The 16,888-nt window shown below is 36.9% G+C and overlaps 2 protein-coding genes across 2 annotated transcripts; one reads left to right on the top strand and one right to left on the bottom strand.

Moving 5' to 3' along the window:
* The first annotated feature begins 1,364 nt into the window (after window positions 1-1,364).
* LOC121417084 (somatostatin receptor type 5-like) lies at window positions 1,365-2,651 on the top strand. The gene has a single exon (XM_041610649.1). It carries the CDS (start codon window positions 1,674-1,676, stop codon window positions 2,580-2,582), a length of 909 nt encoding a protein of 302 aa, XP_041466583.1. The 5' UTR covers window positions 1,365-1,673; the 3' UTR covers window positions 2,583-2,651.
* A 306-nt stretch (window positions 2,652-2,957) lies between these two features.
* Window positions 2,958-12,821, bottom strand: LOC121417574. Its single transcript, XM_041611309.1, has 5 exons — window positions 12,804-12,821; window positions 8,980-9,289; window positions 8,200-8,444; window positions 5,709-5,841; window positions 2,958-3,044 (listed from the first exon to the last, which is right to left on the bottom strand). The coding sequence occupies exons 1-4, from the start codon at window positions 12,819-12,821 to the stop codon at window positions 5,737-5,739; spliced, it is 678 nt and encodes a 225-aa protein (XP_041467243.1). The 3' UTR covers window positions 2,958-3,044; window positions 5,709-5,736.
* Between the last annotated feature and the right edge of the window lie 4,067 nt (window positions 12,822-16,888).

A 16,888-nucleotide genomic window follows, 5' to 3' on the forward strand; every position in this document is an offset into this window, starting at 1 on the left:
AACGTCAAACATGAATGTCAAATCAAATCACGATAGCATCTGTAAATCTGTAAAGTATCAACTCCGCAATATTGGGCTAATCAGGAATTATTTGTAGAAAATCTAATCTGAAATATAAGTTCACCCCCTAATTTCTTCGCGACTCAATTTTTGGAATGCTTTTCCATGCAAATACCATACCAGTTTTCAAAATTCCAAGAGCTAAAAAAACACGTACTATAGAACGAATGCTCATGATATATATCACCCATTCTGAAATCTTTACTTTGGTTACATGTCACTGACTGCATCATTCTCTTTGCATTCTATTTGATCAACGGTTCTGCTTCACAATACAATAACATACACTCCTATCTATGGCCAGTTTCATGAAGAGTTACAACGGTTGTGACTCTGTCATTATTATGGCAACTACCATGGTAACCTTGATATTGATTGGCTGCCGAGCCCTGTTTTCATGCATAGTTGCCATAATGGCAAGGTAATAACAGTAATAACAATTATTTATGAAATGAGCCCCTTGTCCCCACGTTCATCCAAATCGATCCCTAGTTGTTCTAAAATCTTGGGGGCGGGCTTTGCTCAAGTTGGTACTGTTCTCTGGAACGATCCTCCTCTGGCTGTCCGAGAATGCTACCGCTGACAAACTTTACCTTAAAAAAATACGCGTCTTTTCAATGCTTCTTTCTCTTAAAAGGATGCTCCAGGCTTAAGATATTAATTTTTAAAACAAATAGGGTAACATTCACAGAGCAAAATGCTGAAAATTTGACCAAAATCGGATGACAAATATCAAAGTTATTGAATTTTAAAGATTTACATTATTCTGGTGAAAGAGTTCTAGGCATGTCTTCATGAACATTCATCACGTGGGCTGATGATGGCACATCCATGCTTTCCTTTTTTTATGTCATGTTATAACATGAAATCGTGATTGTTCATTATTTGTTATCCCATCTTGATCAAATTTTTAGAATTTTCCTTTGGGAATATTTTACTCTATTTATTGAGATATCTTCAGCCCGGAGAATCCCTTTAAAGCTAAATCGGATAGTAGTTGCAGTAAAACACTCGTGAGAAAGTCTGTAAACCAAGGTTAAGTATGACTATATCATCGTGGATCTAGATCTGGTACAGTTACATAAACTGAACTTTGTGAAACCATAAAATCTAAGCTGAAATACGATCACACTGAAGATCGCCAACACAAATAGGCACACGTGGGACAGTGTGTTATTATTGCTGGAATAAAGACCCGACGGAAATGACCGAATCCGCGCGTATTTTGCTTATTTCTCAGCAATTACACAATTTATTCCAGAATCCTTTGGCACATAAATCATATACAAACAAACGGTGGTCATTATATTAGATTCTGTAAAAAGTCATTTTGAGATCGTTACCAAAACTGGAATTTATCTTTAATGATAGCTAGTTCTGTTTATCAAGGATATGAAGGAAGTAAGAATTTCTAAATTCCCACTTCCCTGTTTTATGATTACTTAAATATGTATATACTTCCTTTCACCCTCTTTGTTCCTTTTTTTCTTTTGCGCCTATAATAGGGCTCTTTGCAGAAAGGATTTGGCGCACTACAAAGTTTACCTATTAATATGCATTATTAATGTTATCAACACATATATACTTTTTGTTTTGTAATATTTTAGGTATAGATGTGTGTTTTCTCTTTTTTTTCGATTTTGGCAGATTTCGTTTGGTGCTTCAGACTGCAAGAACTCATCATGAAAAATCAAGTAGCTTTGATTTTCTTCCTGATCAAACTTTATGGGAGTATGGCAGACGACATCTCCTTTGAAAACAGCCAAAATACAAGTTCCACCGTAGAGGGCGTCACACTGACAAGTGAAAGAGCTGTTCTTAACGATGTGTTTCTCAATTACACCATGACGACGGAAGGTTACGATGCCTTCGCATGGGTAACAGCCAGAGGGGGTATTGCGATGGATAGAGAAGAAAGTATGTTTATTGAAAGGATAGAGAGAAACCTGAGCAACGGAAGTGACATGGACCACACCACAAAGTCCTGTGATGCTTGGGAATGGAATGTACTAAGATGGGGAATATTCGACTGTATCCAGGTACTCATCGGTGTCTTTGGCATCATCGGGAACCTTCTTGTTATTGTCGTCCTAGCCAAACGCCGTGAGGCCTTGAACTCGATGGATATCATGGTGGGTGCGTTGGCCATTGCCGACTTGGTCAGCTCCGTCTTTATCATCCCGGTGCCGACATCGAAGAGGATACCGCGCTCGCCGCTAGGGTTCTTCTTCTGCAAGATGATAGACTCTCGGTATTTCCTATTTCATGGACAGCAGACATCATCCTACATTCTCATGGCAATGGGAATCGAACGTTACATGGCTGTAGCGAATCCTCTTTACCACAGGTTTGTATTTACCCCTCGACGCAGCAAGATGGCCATCATGCTTATCTGGGTGGCTGGCATACTTTCCGCGTTGTTCATCCCCTTTGTCTTTCTGATAACTCCCCAGTGCACCTGCCACTATACGGAGCTGTCCCAAGCGCTGTCCTCCCCATTGGAATCTTCAATTACCTGGTGACCGTAGTCCTACCGATCACGACCCTCCTCATCACTCAAAGTCTCACGGCATATTCCCTTCACAAGAAAGCACAGATCCAGAAGACCGACAGACCAACGTTCCATGTCGTCGCCAGGAACCGCGTCCTCAAACTCATGCTACTCGTTGTCAGCGCCTACATCATTTGCATCTCCCCGAACATGACAGCCTATTTCCTGGTGAACCTGGGCGTCTTACCCATTACTTTCATTTGGAGTCCCTTGAGTTCTAGCTTGATCCTGCTCATGTTCCTCAATTCTTGCGCTAACCCGATTATCTATACCATCCGTCATCCTCCGTTCCGGAAGGCGCTTAAGGAGTTATTCTGTGCAGGGGCGATCGGATCACCTTCGAGTGGCGCTCCGCTATTTGGTCATAATTTGGAGTGACCAGTAAACGTGCAAAGTTCAAAGAATCGGTTTCGAAGGTCAACGGATCCAAGGCCTAGAGTCAGGAAAATAAATGCAAGGTAATATTAAAGAATGATGGAGTTATAAATGTCAAATTTTCATCGAAATTTGCAAGTAGGGGGCCAAATAAATTGAAAATCATCTATCAATAGTGGGGGATATGTCTGTTAACTTAACAAGGTATGAAAAAAAATGTGATAAAAAGATCGTTGCCTCCCGGGGTTTGCCTCCTAATAATAATTTATGATATGGAAAAAAGTGATAGTGATCGTTTGCTTCTATTAATTTTTTATTGTAAATTTCAATTTTTTTATTGTAAATTTCATTCAGTTTAATCAATGTTGAGTAATAAATTTTCTACATAACTATTGTATGATTTTGTGAATTTATATTGGTTATAAAATAATGGTTAATTTTTGTTATTGAATTTATCCATTGTATATGATTATGTTAATACCATGAGTATTTGTACGATGATTTGTATTGAACTGAATGATTAATAAATACTATTACAAAACAAAAAAATAATATTGTTGGGAATAACTTTGAAGCAAATGATATAAATATTGCTGGCAAGATTCTGCAACTCTAGCTTATTTTATTGTCATGTCACGCTCACAGACTGTCTGTAAGTAGGCCCGGAGGGGCCACTTACATTGACGAGTGGATACCATGCGCGACCAAAAAAAAAACACGTAAAAGGGATGTTTTTTCCACGATAGGGCACGTTACGTACGTAACGTGATAAGGGTGCCAAAAACACAAAAATAATGAAAAAAGGGTATCTATTTCGCTAGGAAAATTACGTGTTTAGGGTCGAATTTGCGGGGATGATAAAACAAAATTAAAATGTTTTATAAAGGATGTCCTTTTTGCCCCAACACTTTGTGTTTAGAGTCCGATTTGCGCGAGGTGAAGAAGTGGGGTCGTACTATATAAAGCCGACGACCGAAGGAACCGTAACAATAAAACATTCCTGTACTTGTTTAGGGGTTCATTTCAGGGAATATTTGCCAAGAGTATCGTTTTTGTTTCCAATACTTGTTAAGGGTAGGGTTTCACACGCCAATACTTGTTAAGGGGTTTATTTTCAGAATATTACGTGTTTAAGGTGTTTTTCGAGACCCCTTGGTCGCGCATGGTATCCACTCGTGAATGGAAGTGGCTCCCCGGGTAAGTAGGCTATTTTCAGCAAACGGGCATGATGGTCCGAGCGCGTTTCATCAACATTAGTCGTCTAACACCAGGGGCCTGATGCAGAAAGAGTTGCGATTAAATGCAAGTCAAAATACCATGTGCGAATCCTGAATACGTGTGCTTCGTTGGCTGAAAATCAGGTTGCGCGATTTTTTTAGTTGCGTTTGATCGCAACTATTTTTTACAAAGGGTTACGATTCAATTCAATCTTTATTTCGCAAAATAGGATAAAAATACAAAGAAACATCAAATAACGTGATTAGATAATAAAATACATTGCGTGGCTTTCCATGAAGGTTATTAGAAACCTGTAAGGCTGGATCGCCAAAACTAAACATAGTAAAAAGACAACAATATCAATAAAAAAGAAAAACCAGAATATCATATCATTATAGTAACTACAATGTAGGAAAAAGGAGAGAGAAAGAAAAAAAGAATACAAAAAGACACGAATCGAAGGGGGGGTAGAAAGGGTATAAGTAATGCATTGATATCAACTGCGAAAATTAATAATCATTCACTAGAAAATGTTTGTACTGTTTTCTAACGGAAGACATAAATTGTGAATTAGTTATTTGGGGAATCTCATTCCATTGTTTGGGACCTACATAACTAAATGATTTAGCTTCGTGACAAGACTTGATACACCATAGACGAAATTTATTGGAAAAACGGGTATTATGGTTATGAATTTACTATATTGAAAAAGATCTGAAAAAAAAAACGATTGAATCGATCAATCTCAACTATATGGAAATCCATCAGTGTCGTAATATTCATGCCGAAATTTTGCCCCAAATTATCTTGTAAACAAGGAGGAGCACATCAAAATTGTCAACGCAACAATGAATGTACTTCCAGGGGCGAACCCTGGATTTTCCAAGGGGGGCGGGGGGCACGTTTTCCCGAGGAAATTTTGACAAGCAAAAATAAAGGAAAGAAAAATAGAGGTCCTAATTTAATTGTGTTTAAATGGCATATTGACATTATAAAAATATATGGTATGACTCTCAAAGGGGGGCACACTTTTGTAAGAGCGGCACATTTACATCAAAATGTTTTACTATAGCTCTCAAGAGGGGGCACAAGCCAGATGTGCCCCCCACCCTCCCCTCCCTGGATTCGCCAGTGATCTTATCTAAAAAAAAACATTTTGAGCAAACGTGCCTAAAAAGTTGATGTTCGCGCGGCCGTCTTTCCCTAATTGTGGTTGACGGGATCAATCACAGCTCTTTGTGAGATGGGGAACTAATATCTGTATTTGATTTTGAGTGACTGTGTAGCATATAGGTGTCAAGCTAATTCCATTTATTTTCATATCCAACAAACAGATATAATCCAAGTAATATGATAGTAGGCCTATTTGCATTGGTAAACTATATACAGCATTCATTAGATGATAAGTTCACAATGTACAAACAGCAGTTTGTATTATAATAACGGAATACATCATTTACGGCCTTTCATAAAAAACAAATTTCTGGTAAAATTATTGACTGACCTGTTTCGAGCTAGAGTGCAGGCTTCTCTTAAACCCACCGGGATAGTCTTATAGCTGGCTTTGCTGGTATTGGTGGTTTTCTTGACCCATTCAATGTTTCGAATCGTTGATCATTCGAGTAACGGGCGTCTTGCTGATAAAAAAACAACAACAAACAAACAGATAAGAACTTTTATTGGAGCAGAATGAAGCCATTGGATCGGAAAGAGTAAGCATTAAGTAAAACAGATGCATGAAATATTAATATCAATAGGTTGATAATAACTGAACAATCATTAAGAAATCTATGAGCGTTAAAAAGTTGAGAACACTAATATCAGTGGCGTACAGATGGGGGGGGGGGGCTTGGGGACGCTTGCCCCCCCCCCCAACATATCTAGAAAAATTTCTTAAACAAACATGCATTTCATATGTTGACTTTGCTGGCCGTCCATATTTGCGGTTGATCGGATCAATCGTAACTCTTTGTAAGACGGGGTCCTGATATCGTAAATAATATTTTTACTGCGAGTTTTATGTTATTGAAGTACTTTCATTTTTCATCAGTATTGATATTTTGTCAATACCGTCATTATGAATCCGATTTAATATTGTGTTTATTCTATTTTCATCATTATCGTCATTATCATTATAATGTAGGAATGGATTTTAATGGAAATTGAATTAATAACTCATTCGCTTTCTTCTAATGTAATGTATATACACAGTAAAAAAAGATATTCAACGCTGTTTACTATTATGAACCTACTGTTTAAACAGTTTAAACAAGTGTTTAAATTTTAAGCAACATAGTTTAATTTTCAATATCTAATCTTCAATAAATTAAACATGATTGTTTAAACGATTAAACAAATACTGTAAGGTTCATATAGGAAACAGCGTTGTATAAAATCTTAAACATGTTAAACAGCGTTTTTATTGTGTATAATAAATAATTCAATTCATCGGTAAAGCTCGTAGAGACCATGAATTAATGCGCTATGTAAGCACCATATTTATTAAGTATTATTATCAGTAGACTAGCAAAGTTTTAATATCATCGTTACTATTGATTATTGTTGTTATATTTCTTGTCGCACTAATTCTGCTGTCATTATAGTATCACCATCATCAGTTGGTTTCTGAATGTGTAACACCAATCTTTTCACTAACGTATTTATGTCCATTGCTACATGTTGTTCCTTTTACTTTCATCGCGATTATGAAAATAGCGAGTCTTCGAGATTGCAACGGGGACAGATTCTACGACATAGTAAATCTATTGAAAGTGCCCGTTCGATCACACGATTTACAGGTTAGAGGACTTTGTCGATACACTCTAAAAAATGAAGTGCTAATTCAGCTCTTAAAGAGCGTGTATAGTGACTGCACTTCGGAGTGCTGATTTTTCTCGTTCAAATTTGAACTAGACAAATCAGCACTCCGAAGTGCAGTCACTATACACGCTCTTTAAGAGCTGAATTAGCACTTCATTTTTTAGAGTGTATTGGTGAACGGGGACATCATCATCCCAAGATTCGGAGCTTATGAAACATTGCAAATAATTCGTTTGTCAAAGGACGAACACCTCGGAAATGTGGAAGCGTTGGTATGACAATTTGTTAGCAGAGTAATAAGTAACTAATATTAGCATGTATCTTTGTCTCTTTCGAGACAAAAGTTACTCATTTGCCATCTTTATATGTAAATACTTCCTTTGTATTATTCACTTACTGCTTATCCACTTGTCTTAGGTATTCATTGTTTGTTCCTAGTTATTAGTGTGATTTGTTTTTCTCATTTTCGACTGTTTATACTTTATTTGTTCTTTGTTTATTCAGTATTATCTTTGTATGTTTGTCTTGATGTATATTACATGTATGTTATTTGTTGATATGGACCTCTGCATATGCAGCTGTGTCTGGATTAAAGTCTTGAATTGAATTAAATTGAACTACTATTTTGATTTACCGATTTTCGACAAAGGCTGCTTTACCATGAAGGGCTTTTGGCAATGGATTATCTACGTTCCTCTACGTAGTGGTTGCGAAACTCCCTATTTCATCGAAAGTGATTAGAATCGCAAAGTATGGAGCGTTATATGGAGGTGCCGTGGCCGATTGGTCTAAGGCGCCTGGCTATACATGGAAAATCCGGGGTTCGATCCCCGGCCGCGGCACCTATGCCCGTGAGCAGGGTATTTAATCTACAATGCTTACATAATGTAACTATTATTTTCATCATCATCGAAACAAAGTAGAATGGGTGATTTCAAGTTCAGTATTTATATTGGTGTTGGTGTTATAGGTCAATTTTAACACAAGTATGACACCAATAATAACAAGAAGATGGTCCTGAAATGTCACCCACTAGTTGTTGAGATGTCAATAATGTGATCTGGATCAGTTTTACAAAGTCAGAATAGATTTTTGAGCTATAGGGAAGCAATCCAAATTCAAACACCAACACCAATGTCAATACCAGACTTGAAATCACTCAATGTCATCCAAACCTTTAGCCTTGATATTTCCTCTTGTCTCTTTCTCCAATCCTCACAAATCTCGTTTATTATATTTTTAATTTTGGTCGAGTCCTCTTCGTGAATGGTCCCTACCTCGCTGCAAAAGAACACATTGCCCGATGTGTGTCGAATGAGGGCGGGCTGGTCTCTCTTCAGGATTTCGAATTGGCGGGCTCGCATTCGATTAGTTATCTCCTCCACTACGTCACAAACAATGAAACACACTGATTTATTGCCTGCCAAGTAGAAATAAAGGTGGAATTCGGAGAGTGTGAAGAGCATTGGGATTAATGACGATAAGAATGATCGTGAAAATAAATGAAATAATGATAATAACAATAGTCATAACAATAATCATATTAATGATAATAATATATTAGCAGGTGTTTATTCTGCAATCATTGATAATTCAAAACCTAAAAATCACAGTAATCATGTATATACTTTAAAGAAAGTACAAAATTGATCAAATCACAATTTGTGACATTTGAATAATAAATGTTGATAAACATAATTATGATAAAAATACAAATAATGATAATAACAACGATAATAACAATTGAAAACATAATGATAAACAATATAACTAAGTTAATAATAATATTAATGATGATTTTATCAAGCAATACAGAATTAATGATACATTAACAATGAAACATTATGCTTATACGTACCAATCCTACTAAAAGCATACTGCTGCCGTGATAATTAAGCCTACAAAGTTCTACCAACTCTATAATAGATATTATAGAAACCTTTTTTCAGCCTTACCGTATGCTTCTGCTAATTTCGGAATCAAAACATCGTACTGATTCGAAATGATGTCTGATATTCTGATTGAAAATCTCCCATGACTGCTCTGATGGCAAAGGAACACCGCTTTCCACTCCCTGGGAGGCCTAAATCCCGGAACCTCCGCCGCGGAGATCCGCTTCGAAACCGGTGTCAGTCCGCTACCAGTAATGTACTTGGCGATTAATGATTGCTCAATCTCCTCCATCATGTCCATGGCACTTAAAGAGATAAGTCCTATAGCAGGTGGATTCTCATCCATCGTTATATATGCCTTTTTCAAGAATTCCTACAAGATGAACGTTTTATCATTGGTTCCAGTGAGGCGACCAGGTTATATTTCAGTTAGAAATATATTTTCAGTGGCATGGTTGGAAATCCCCATTATTGTGTTGTTTATTCCTCGTTCGTCAAGAAAAGTAGTAAATAGAATCTCCCCATAGCGCATGTATGCAAAATATGCTTTTGTCATTATGTTTCGTGCATGCTTACACGGAAATACCCAGGATTGATTCTCTCTCTCTCTACCTATCCCTCTCTCCCTCTCTCCACATTTTGAATTTACTTCCTGGTAAATACATGTGACACTCTATAACGAAAGTCCAATGTTCAAACGATATTAAATAATGAATTATTGGCAGGATTATATGACCTAGAATCTCGCAAAATATTATTAGGGAGCATTAGTAAATCATGAACAGTGAGAAGGGGAGGGGACAACCCTTGTAAAAAAAAGAGTAGCATTAAAGGACAAGTCCACCCCAACAGAAACTTGATTTAAATAAAAGGAGAAAAAATCAACAAGCATAACACTGAAAATTTCATAAAAATCGGATGTAACATAAGAAAGTTATGGCATTTCAAAGTTTCGCTTCATTTCACAAAACAGTTATATGCACATCTCGGTCGGTATGCAAAATAATGAGGAACTGATGACATCACTCACTCTTTTTTATTTTATTATATGAAATTTGAAATATTTATATTTCCTCGTCATTGTCATGTGAAATGAAATTTCATTCCTCCCTGAACACGTGGAATTCAATTATTTTAAAATATTTGTGCTTCAGGCAAGGAGGTCCTAATCGTGAAATTCGTAAAAAATGGAAATATTGTATAATTCAAACAATAAAAACAAAAGAAATAGTGAGTGAGTGACATCATCGACTCTCTCATTTTGATGTAACTGGCTCGTTCATATAACTATTTTGTTAAAAATAAGCGAAACTTTGAAATGTCATAACTTTCTTATTTTACATCCGATTTTGATGAAATTTTCAGCATTGTGCTTGTCTGATTTTTCTCTATTGATTCAAATCAACAATTTTATGAGGTGGACTTGACAGGTATTATAGCTCAATGATCATAGTACACATCGTAAATTAGTTTGCATAATAGTACGACCACAGAAGTACCATACGGAATAGGAAAGTACTATTTGAAAATACAAAAGTACCATAATGTACGTATCATAGTACATATACCATGACTGTACCATAGATGTTACAATGAAATTACAATATTTGTTATATGGTTGATGTTAATATACTGAACAGAGTGCCACATCCTCGCACATGATATACTTTCATGCTTCTCCATAAAATACTTTCATGGTTCTCTGTAATACTTTCATAGTACTCCATCATGGTACTTTAGTTCTCTCGGGCACTTTCATCGCATTTCGTGGTACTTTCACAATTCTCTGTGGTACTTTTATGGTACTTTATGGTACTTATTTGACAAGCATAGTACTGCTACCAGTCAAAACACCATTAAGTACCATGGTGTTACTATGGTATTACCATAGTAACCATGGTATTACTATGATATCAGTTGATCTGGGGCCCGTTGCAGAAAGAGTTGCAATCAATCGCAACTCTAAAAATCTTGCGCAACTTGATTTTCAACCAATCAACAGCGCGCATTTGGGACTTGCGATTGATTTTTTGACTTGCGTTTAAGCGCAACTCTTTCTGCAACGGACCCCTGGACTTCACTCATGAATATTCATTACAAAAATAAATTACCAAAATTTTAGCTAATATACAGGTAGCTATAACAATTAAATGTGTTTATGTTTATGCCATGATTCCACCACGAAATTTTTCAGAAAAATGCTCTAGGTTTATAGAATTATTCATAATCATGACATTTAATTTCGGAAGAATGTTTTAGGGTTAAATATGGAAAATTGTTAACCATAATTTGTCAAGTTTTGTGAACTCACTCAATGTTTAGAAGTCAATGACAGGCTTTGTGGATAGGTGTAGGATAGGATTAGAATTTAGGATTTTGTAGGATTATAGGATAGGATAAGATGGCATGGCTTAGAGTATGGATTTGTAAAAATATGTTTCATTGAACTTGACCCTAATAATACATATTCCTTTTCTCACCATGTTAAAATGTTTATGTGTTAACTTGAAACAATTAAGTTTTAATGATGTCATGTTATATATATATTTTTTTTTTTACATGTGATATGAGGAAGAAATAAATATGATTTTAAAAAATAATAATAATTTTTTTTCAATGAACTTACATGGGGCCCATATCTGACCCACATGGAACCAAGATGGCCATCCCACGCGGATCATGAAAGAAATATGGTACTCATGACTCATGACATGAAAGTACCATGGTAATGAATGGTACAGTCAAGGTAATACAATGGTACAACCATGGCAATATGGTATTACCATTGTATTCTTACCATTGATATACCATGGTAAATGTACTGCCCTCGTCTGTCAATTTAATAATCCTATGGTATTACCATGGTATTTTTACCATTGATATACCATGGTAAATGTAATGCCTTCATCTGTCATCTGTCAATTTAATAATCCTATAGTATTACCATGGTATTTTTACCATTGATATACCATGGTAAATGTAATGCCTTCATCTGTCATCTGTCAATTTAATAATCCTATGGTATTACCATGGTATTTTTACCATTGATATACCATGGTAAATGTACTGCCTTCATCTGTCAATTTAATAATACTATGGTATTACCATGGTATTTTTACCATTGATTTACCATGGTAAATGTACTGCCTTCATCTGTCAATTTAGTAATACTATGGTATTACCATGGTATTTTTACCATTGATATACCATGGTAAATGGACTGCCTTCTTCTGTCAATTTAATAATCCTATGGTATTACCATGGTATTTTTACCATCGATTTACCATGGTAAATGGACTGCCTTCATCTGTCAATTTAGTAATACTATGGTATTACCATGGTATTTTTACCATTGATTTACCATGGTAAATGGACTGCCTTCATCTGTCAATTTAGTAATACTATGGTATTACCATGGTATTTTTACCATTGATATACCATGGTAAATGTACTGCCTTCATCTGTCAACTTAGAAAATACCATGGTATTTTTACCATTGATTTACCATGGTAAATGTACTGTCTTCATATGTCAATTTAGTAATACTATGGTATTACCATTGATTTACCATGCTAAATGTACTGCCTTCATCTGTCAATTCACTATGGAAATACCATAGTACTTTTTTATAAGGGAAAAGGGGTGCCTAGTGCCTCTATCGGCAGAAGATGAAACATATTTAATCTGTGCCCAGGCTGATGACACTCATAAAAATTATACCTGCAATTATGTGACAGTATATGGGATGCCATGTGATTTATTGTCAACTGTTATCTCATTATTCATGTATACTTCATTTATTTGTAAACGATTACGGCATATCAGGTATGGAAGGGTTTATTTCCAATTCGTCTAATGCCAATTCGACCATCAGTTCGTCCACTCACCACATGGTCTACTCTCATTTAGTCTACTGCCATCCCGTCTAATAACCAGTTGGTCCAATAGCCATTTAGTCAATATACAATTTGGTCTAATTGGACTAAACCACTAACACTAAGCATGCCAAGTGTTAAATTGCGCAAATGAATGAAAATGAAATGGATATTAGACAAACTGGTTATGAAACGAAATGGTCACAGACGAAATGGTGATTAGACGAAGTGATGATTGGACCAAACGGTTGTTAGAATGCTGATGGACGGAATAGACTAATTACAAGTAGATCATGCGGCGAGGGGAGGAGTTGGCAGAAGACGAACTGGCAATTAATTACCGTATGAAAGTCGTAATTTGTATTATGGCCTATACGCAAGTGAGATACGCTTTAAGTAATTTTAAGAGCTCGTGTATATATAGATAATACACGCCCATATGTGTTAATATTTAGCACTTTGTGTGCTCAATGTAATATTTCACATGCTGTTTAGCACTGCATGTGCTGCAAGCAGACACAAACATTAAAGTGTTGACTTAGCACCTTTGAAGACTTATTAGCAAAACGATCTTTGTCTAAACTTGATTATAACGATACTACATATAAAGATAGATACCTATACTGAGGTCTACAGAGATATAGACCTACTATTGAGATAATATTTAAGATATGTACATAGCGGTTTATGTAAATGAACATTTATGTTAGAACAAAGTGCACTTGTTGAGATATGATCATTGTATTGATCTATTCATCGTATCAATATCCATAGGCCAAAGGGCGTGGACGACCAACAATGAGTTCTGGTTGTTTATCACATGATTTTGGTTGTTATAACTGCATTGCTTCGCTAACAGAAAAAAAATTGTGTTTATCGTGATTCAGAAATTATCATGACATGCAGAAACAAATAAATAAATAAATTCTATGGAAATAAAAACAATTCAATCCACTGCATCATTTTGGAACTTCTTAATTGAGATTTCGATTCTGTCATTGTTTTGTTTTAAAGATGGTAATGTAAGAGGGGGCATATGATCCCTGATACAGAAAATTCCTATGAAAATGAGAGGTAGGGGGGAGGGGCAGACATGCCGACCAATAAGTAATTCCGAAAGTTCGTAATTCCGAAGTTGGTAATTACGAAGGTTCGTAATTCCGAAACACGTAAATTGCCTATACCTCGATGTTCGTTAATCCAAAAACGAAATGAGGTTCGTAATTCCGAAGGTTCGTTAGTCTGAAAACGAAATGAACGAACCTTATTTCGTTTTCGGCTTAACGAACCTTCGGAACAACGAAACTCATTTCGCTTTCGGATTGTCGAACCTTCGGAACAACGAACCTCATTTCGCTTTCGGATTAACGAACCTTCGGAATATCCGAACCTTCGAAATAACGAAGCTTCGGAATTACGAATGTACATGGAAATTTGCAATGTGAAAAACCAAACGGCTGAACCAAATTGTTTTCTTACGAGACAAAACATGTTAAAAGTTTTCCTCTCAGTCATTCAGCAGGGAAGTAAACACTGAATTTACATAAGAACACATCTCATTAATATTCCGCAAGGGTTGGCAATCCGGGGGGGGGACAGGTATGTGCCATTACGAGAGAAGATACATTTGTATTGAGGAGTATCAACCTCCACCTTTCCCTCGTGTTGCTTGCCATGTTATTCTCCCTCTCTCTCCTCTCTATCCATCAGTCCTTCACCATCTCTCCCTCCCTGTGTCTATCTTTTCTCATTTCCTCTTCCCGATGCCCCCCCTCCCCTTCTATCCCATTCCCTTTCCTCTACCCTGTCTCTATCAATTCCTAATGTACTCTCTCACTCCAACCCTCTCCCTTCCCCACCCCCCCCCCACCCGTCTCTGTCTAATGCTCTTTCTTCTACCCTGTCTCTCTCGATTCTCCATGCTCTCTCTCATTCCAACCCTTTCTCCCCCTCCCTCCCCCTGTCTCTATCTCATTCTCTTTCTTCTACCCTGTCTCTATCAATTCTCCATGCTCTCTCACTCCAATCCTCTACCCCCCTCTCTTTTCCCCTCACCCCCTGTCTCTATCTAATTCTCTTTCTTCTACCCTGACTCTCTCGATTCTCCATGCTCTCTCCCTCCCCCTCCATCTCTCCCCCCCCCCCTCCATCTCATTCTCTTTCTTCTACCCTGTCTCTCTCGATTCTCCATGCTCTCTCCAACCCCCTCAATCTCTTCCCCCCCTCCATCTCCATCTCATTCTCTTTCTTCTACCCTGTCTCTCTCGATTCTCCATGCTCTCTCCAACCCCCTCCCTCTCTTCCCCCCCCCCCCCTCCATCTCATTCTCTTTCTTCTACCCTGTCTCTCTCCATTCTCCATGCTCTCTCTCACTCCAACCCTATCTATCCCTCTCTCCCTCCCCTCCCCCTCTTTCTCTCTCTTAAATCTCCCACTTCCCTGTTCCTACCAATACCTGGCCCAAATGTATACAGACCATATCCACTGTCATACAATCTATCAAAAGCCTTTAGAAATGAGATTTTATACACTAGTAATGGATTATATTATAGTAATTTATTCTTTACATGCACATAATAAAAAATATATACCATTTCAAGAATGGTATTCTGCTGAACGATTGTTTCTATTTTATTGTATCTAAAAAAATATGGGTGTCAAAAAAGGCCTACTCTTGAATGCCCGCTGTAAATGAACAGAGTGTAAAGTGAAAACAGCATGGAATTTATTTATTCAATAGACCTACATCTGTCGAATGGGAATTGAACTAAATGCCAAAGATTGTTGCTCTCAATGAATTTCATGAGCTAGTCTGCTAAGCAAACCCTTTACCAGTTGCCCACATCAAAATTAAGTTAAGTGCAAAAATGATTTGGAATGAGCCTTCCGGTTAATAAAAAAAAAATTTGATGGCTAAAATATGTCTGAAATTACTAGAATTTTGAATTCATTTGTCAGAAAAGGAGAATCTTTCAACCCCATAACACAATTTTTTTGCAAAGAATTTCAAATACAAAAGAACAATTCTGATTGGTCACTGGTCAGCGTTTGCAACAAAGTGAGCATGCAACAATGATTTTGATTGGTCAATCGAGATTGATTGCAAACTTTTGTCTTACAGAAGCCAGATTAGAAGTGCAAGTCACCAAAACAATTACAAATCAAAGCAAATTCATAGCACAATCATACAAGTAAATGTTCATAAGAATAAAAGGTATTGTGGTGTTAAGTTTGGGTTTAGTGTTTCACAGAAAGGAAGCTTACAGTGAATTGTTACCATCATTTCCACAACACAAATAACAAAAGTAATGATACCTTAATTGTATTCATGTAGGTGCTTTGTATGAAGTTTGACCATTCCCCTGGGCATTGCCCCACTGGCCTTACCGACTGTCATATGATCTTTGCACAAATCCTGTGAGTACCCAATAACAAAAAACTAGGGGGCGTTTCATAAAGCTGTTTGTAAGTTAAAGGTGACTTTCGGAATGACTGGTGATTCCTTCTTACGCGCTAAACCATCGCCAATGACGATTTGTGGTGTATACCATCTACCACAAGAAAGGATCACCAGTTGTTCTTATAGTTGCTCTTAACTTACGAACAGCTTCATGAAACGGCCCCCTGGGGTGGGTGCAGCACAACATGGATGAATCGCTTGCTGAAGGGCATTAATGCCTTGCTCCTCCAATTGAAAATGAAAGACGAGAAACACTAAACAATGACACTTCCATTAAAATGTTTACAGGTGGGCATTTCTCAATGCTGTTCACAAATTACAAGTGACTGTATGAATGACTAAATCAACACCAATGAGGGCCCCCCTTTTACAAAGAGTAACAATTGATCCAATCAATCGTAACTCTGTGAAAATCCATCAGTGTCATAATTTTTTCTATGTAGGAAATTTGCACAATGTCTTTTGTCAACAAAGGAGAACACATCAAATTGTCAAGACGTCAATGGATTTATGGATATACATTAACATCTAGAATTTTTTTTAACAAACATGCATTTTACATTTTAACTTTGCTGGCTTTCCATGGAAAACAATCACAACTCTTGTAAGACAGGCCCATGCCCCGTCTTACAAAGAG

This window comes from Lytechinus variegatus, chromosome 6, assembly GCF_018143015.1.
Source record: "Lytechinus variegatus isolate NC3 chromosome 6, Lvar_3.0, whole genome shotgun sequence".
Classification (NCBI taxonomy): domain Eukaryota; kingdom Metazoa; phylum Echinodermata; class Echinoidea; order Temnopleuroida; family Toxopneustidae; genus Lytechinus; species Lytechinus variegatus.